Source organism: Penaeus vannamei, chromosome 18, assembly GCF_042767895.1.
Source record: "Penaeus vannamei isolate JL-2024 chromosome 18, ASM4276789v1, whole genome shotgun sequence".
In the NCBI taxonomy this organism is placed as follows: Eukaryota; Metazoa; Arthropoda; class Malacostraca; order Decapoda; family Penaeidae; genus Penaeus; species Penaeus vannamei.
The window spans coordinates 683,653-688,652 of NC_091566.1; the positions used below are offsets into that span (position 1 = coordinate 683,653).

Sequence of the window (5,000 nt, forward strand, 5' to 3'; positions counted from 1 at the left end):
ACAGCCACCACCACTGCAAGCATCTCGACGCGGAGGTTGAAATTCCCAAGTAAGTGCTTCTGTGTCTCAGACAGAACTGAAACATTCCTCCGCCTTGCACGAAGACCTGAACACACGATGGTATCAGTATTTACCTTAAAGACAAGGCTGTATTCCAATTGCTGATCTCACTGTCATATTAGAGCTAGCAAGCTGATCTAATAACATTAATCAAATGCACAAAAACACGGACGCATACACGCATAAATGAGCATGATCGTGTTCCCACATAAACAAACCTAAGTGTACACACACACACACACACACACACACACACACACACACACACACACACACACACACACACACACACACACACACACACACACACGCACGCACACGCACACGCACACACAAAGGCATAGGAAAGGTGTGAGCGACCACCCCCAACTCAGAATGGAGGGGGGCGGGTCCCAACTTCTCCCCCACATTACTTTCGGGGAAATTTTCTGTAAACAAACAAACAGTGCAATTCCTTAGTTACTCAATTGTTGTGAACAATGACTCCTGCAACTGAGTGAACAGCTACAACTAGTCCGGTGTTTAAAATCAAATAACCGTCATGTCAAGTGATATCTAAATGAAAATGTCAGAGACTTTGTTGCAAAAATTAATATTTATCTCATTAAGTAATGATTTTAACTCATTTTGTTTGCACCAAAATCTTAGCTCTTCACAACGGCTAAAATCCGGGAGTTTCTGGGGTATTTCCCCTTGGTCCCCCACCGGAGCACTGCCCCTGGACCCCGCCAGGTGCCTGCAGCCCAAGGACCCCCGACTATTTATTGGGGGGGGGGGGGATCTACTTCGCCTTCCCATTCATTCTTCTTCTCGGCTTTCTATCATTTCGATATGGGGTCAGCGTTTTGGATTTTAATTGATTTAGTAAATTAAATCAGGTAATGTCATGGAAAAATATAACCAATAACAGTGGCCTCACCGTCAAATAGGGCGTTTCAGGCGTTTCAAACGGTTTGTTTGAAATATTGACTTGGCAACATGCAAATCACCCTTTGCTTTCTGTGATGCAGCTTGAAATGGGTAGATCTCATATTAGAGGATTTGATGGTCTCTGGACCGGCAGCTGCGGCGTGACTCGCTGCTGTGCTTCAGTGATTCGTCGAGTAGGTCCAGCTGGTAGAGTGGCCCAAAAACAAGGCTTGCATCCCATCCATACCCATGGCCTCACATTTGACGAGCCCTAGTGTACTACAGTTATACAAGACAAAAAAATCACACACACGCGTGCGCGTACATTTGAGCACACAATTGAGCAGTTTAATCATATATTTTTTTTCAAGAGATTTTAATTTTGTAATGACAAATAATCTCACCAGGAACACTATGGTGGCCAGCCATGCGTGTGGTGTGTGTGGCACCGAGGCCGCACTGGTATGCGGAGGCTGCTCCAGCGTCTTCTACTGCGGTAAGGAGCACCAGAAGCAGCACTGGGGTTCTCACAGGAAAGAATGCCTCCCGTATAAAGTAGTTGCTTCTCCAGAGGCGGGAAAGTAAGTTTGACATATCAGTAGATATCTTGACATATAGTGCAGACAAACTAATTTTAAGCTTTAATGGAACGTGGAGTATTCTAAAGTACATGTTCTGTATGTGGCAGATACTTGATAGCGTCGAGGCGACTTCGAGAAGGCCAAGTCCTGTTCCAAGAGTTCCCCCTCATGATGGGTCCCGTGTCAGTCTCGCCTCTGGTGTGCCTTGGCTGCCACTGCGCCATCGAAGGCACCGACTTTCCCCGCTGTCCAGAGTGCCACTGGCCATTGTGCTCATCGGCGTGTGCCTCTAGCAGTGTCCACCGGATCGAGTGCTCAGTCCTTGCCGCAGATACCAGGCGCATCGGCCCGCCCACAAGCCAAGGCCCGCCCACCCTCCGGTATGATTCCATTCTCTTGCTTCGCTGCCTTTCGTTGCGTTCCAACCGACCCTCTGACTGGGAGACAATGCTGGACATGGTCAGCCACGCAGGGCACTACCAGAAGGCGCAGGATACGGTCCACACAGTCACTGTACGTTATGTGAAGGAGGTACTAAAGTTGGACCTTGACAGTGACACCATTCACCAAGTGCGCGGCGCCATCGCTGCAAATTCAATAGAAATACGAAATGTCGACGGGACCAAAATCAGGGCAGTGTACCCTAGAGTCCGCCTTTTGAATCACGCCTGCACGCCCAATGTGCACCTAACTTCCACCAAAGAAGGTGCTATGGAGGTTCGGACAGCTGTCAGTATCGACAAAGGAGAACCGCTTTACATCTGTTACACAGGGACAACTCTGCCTCTTTGGGATCGACAGAGGATCTTGAACGACATGTACTTCTTCCGCTGCGAATGTAACCGCTGCACAGATCCAACAGAACTGGGCACACATTACTCTTCCCCAAAATGCCCCGAGTGCAGCAGCCGCTACTTGAAGCCTCAGTCCTGGGTCAATCAAACAACGTGGGAATGCGACAACTGCAGAACTGAGCGATCGGACACGGAAATCCAAGAGCACGTGAGAGAATGGGAGGAGAGATTCAGCATGGACGACGTGTTCTCCCAGAAATCTGTCAAGCAGATCAAGAAGATGATCGACTGCATCGAGAGCGAGTTTCACGCCCGCCATCACGTGTGGCTGACGGCGGCCCAGGCGGCGCTGCGGGAGCTCAAGGCCATCGACACGGAGCACAGCCTGCACCTCCGGGCTGAACTCTGGGCGAAGCTTCTCAGTTTACTAAGTGTCCTCGAGCCGGGGCTGAGCAGGAGGCGAGGTGAGCGGTGATGGCGAGAACCAGAGCCTCGTAGTTGTGGACAAGGGTAATCTAATATAATATTACGTGACCACGTTCTTTGCATCCACCAGGGCGGGTTCCTCGACCGTAAGGCGCAGGCAGATCGGTGGCGCGGATAAGGTCAGTGATTTAATTTTGCCTTTTTCCAGCGTTCCGAGTGAGTGGTCCGAGGTGCTCTCGAACCGCCCCTCGGCCACCCGAGTCTCCTGGCCCTCGATGACGGAGCCAAGGCGCGGGCGTAGGCTAGACACGTGTCCTGTCCCATAGACACAGTCATAGAATACGTCTAGTGAACTGTTTTCGAAATACTTATAAAACAGTAATAACATGTGTCTTTCTGCAAGAACTAAATTCTCGAAGACAGAATATCTGTAGCAACATTACAATACCAAAAGAAAAGACATACAATGTATTGTCAACAATGATTCAGAGAATCATTGATTTTGATTCGAGTGGCTAGTTACTGTTTATTAATAATCCAGTTCATTTATCTAGATCAACTAGCAGACAATCAGATACTGATGTCCACTTATGCTTTTAATATACTGCACTATAGAGGAAGCAAAATCCTTTAGATTTCTATAGTTCAGCAATCTGGCTATAACGTACTGTAGCATGTAGTTTTTAATTTCATTCAGTTTTTATTTGGTACTCTTCATATAGCACCAGCAAAGGATATTTACAAATCTACTTCACTCATTTTTTTTTTCTGATATAAAACGCATGAGGTAACATTTACTTTGCAACATATCTTCATACACAGTTTCAGAAAATTACAGCAGCATCAACTATTTTTTTGTGAATGCATTTTTCCAAATACCTTCACGACAGATTTTGCCAATTTTGCATTTTACTGGTAGGAGAAAAAACGGTAAACAATTATTATTGTTGACTCGTGACATACAACTCCTAGGAGACAAAAAAACAAAACACGGCATACGCAACACTACACAGCAAAACAATAGTCACATGTCCTGCATGCCACACTCTCGCCCTCAGGCATCGTGCTACTTGAAACCGGCATCGCCCTCCTGGACGAGGCCAAGAGCGAGCACGAGAGCGGAAACGCGTTCGTGCCGCAGCTGACGGAGAGGTTGCAGGTGGCAGCGACGCACCTGAAGGAAGCCGCGCACATCTTGGGACTGGAACCCCCAGGCTCCCAGTCGGCGCCCCTGGCCAGCAAGGCTCAAGAAAAGGTGGTCACGACCGAGAACTTCCTGACGAGGCTTCAGGAGGGGGGTGTGCGAGCGGAGTGAGGAGTCGCGGCTGGGCTTCGAATCGGACCTTCGTCAGTGATACAGTGCTTTTGCAATTACAGATGGCGGACTGAAAGGAACTTAAGTGAAGTGTCATTGTTCTGTACTGTTCCAAAACTGTTCAGATTCTGTCTTCTTCCATGGCATTACTTTGAAATATTGATCTTCCTATTAATAAAATGTGCATTGCTTTACCACCTGGTAGCTACTGTTTTAAAGGTTTAAAGATTCTGTTGATAGGAACAAAGGCTTTAAAAGATTACAAATTACCTTTTTTTTTTAGCTCTTGCAGGCACCATGCCATACCACAGTGATGCTGCAGAATTTTTAATAATTATTAAACATAATAATTAAAGTTTGGTTTGTTTTATTATTCCCTCTGGCACACTCTCGAGTGGGTTCGCTACCTTCCTTCTCTCTCTCTCTCTCTCTCTCTCTCTCTCTCTCTCCTCTCTCTCTCTCTCTCTCTCTCTCTCTCTCTCTCTCTCTCTCTCTCTCTCTCTCTCTCTCTCTCTCTCTCTCTCTCTCTCTCTCTCTCTCTCTCTCTCTCTCTATATATATATATATATATATATATATATATATATATATATTTATTTAATTATTTATACACACACGCACACATACGTACACACACATATAGATATATACATATATATGCATATACACACATTCGTGTATATCTATTTATCTATCTATATATACGAAAATTAATAATAATACATATACATATATATATATATATACATATATATATATACTCGTCTAAATCTATCTATCAATCTATATATATACCTACATATATCCTTCTGTCTATATCTGTGTTTATATGTGCGTGTTTATATGTGTGTGTGCGTATAAGTCTGTGTGTGTATATGTGCGACACAACTGGGACATAAATAAATCATGAGTCAT

General features: G+C 45.6%; 2 protein-coding genes across 5 annotated transcripts in view; one reads left to right on the top strand and one right to left on the bottom strand.

The window, feature by feature from the left end:
• Positions 1 to 4,441, top strand: part of LOC113830413 (SET domain-containing protein SmydA-8) — an 8,034-nt gene extending 3,593 nt beyond the window's left edge. For 2 of the 3 annotated variants that reach the window (XM_070132584.1, XM_070132585.1), the window contains exons 3-6: positions 1 to 49; positions 1,377 to 1,550; positions 1,658 to 2,808; positions 3,829 to 4,441. The exon at positions 1 to 49 is cut by the window's left edge and continues 40 nt beyond it. In XM_070132584.1, the coding sequence (XP_069988685.1) occupies positions 1 to 49; positions 1,377 to 1,550; positions 1,658 to 2,808; positions 3,829 to 4,085 (1,631 nt within the window). In that variant the 3' untranslated portion in view covers positions 4,086 to 4,441. Of the gene's footprint in view, positions 50 to 1,376; positions 1,551 to 1,657; positions 2,809 to 2,900; positions 2,950 to 3,828 lie in introns of all 3 variants that reach the window. The other variant, XM_027383714.2, reaches the window with a different exon arrangement.
• The window catches only part of LOC113816955 (organic solute transporter subunit alpha), a 69,389-nt gene that overhangs the window by 22,374 nt on the left and 42,015 nt on the right, over positions 1 to 5,000 (bottom strand). The window lies entirely within an intron of this gene.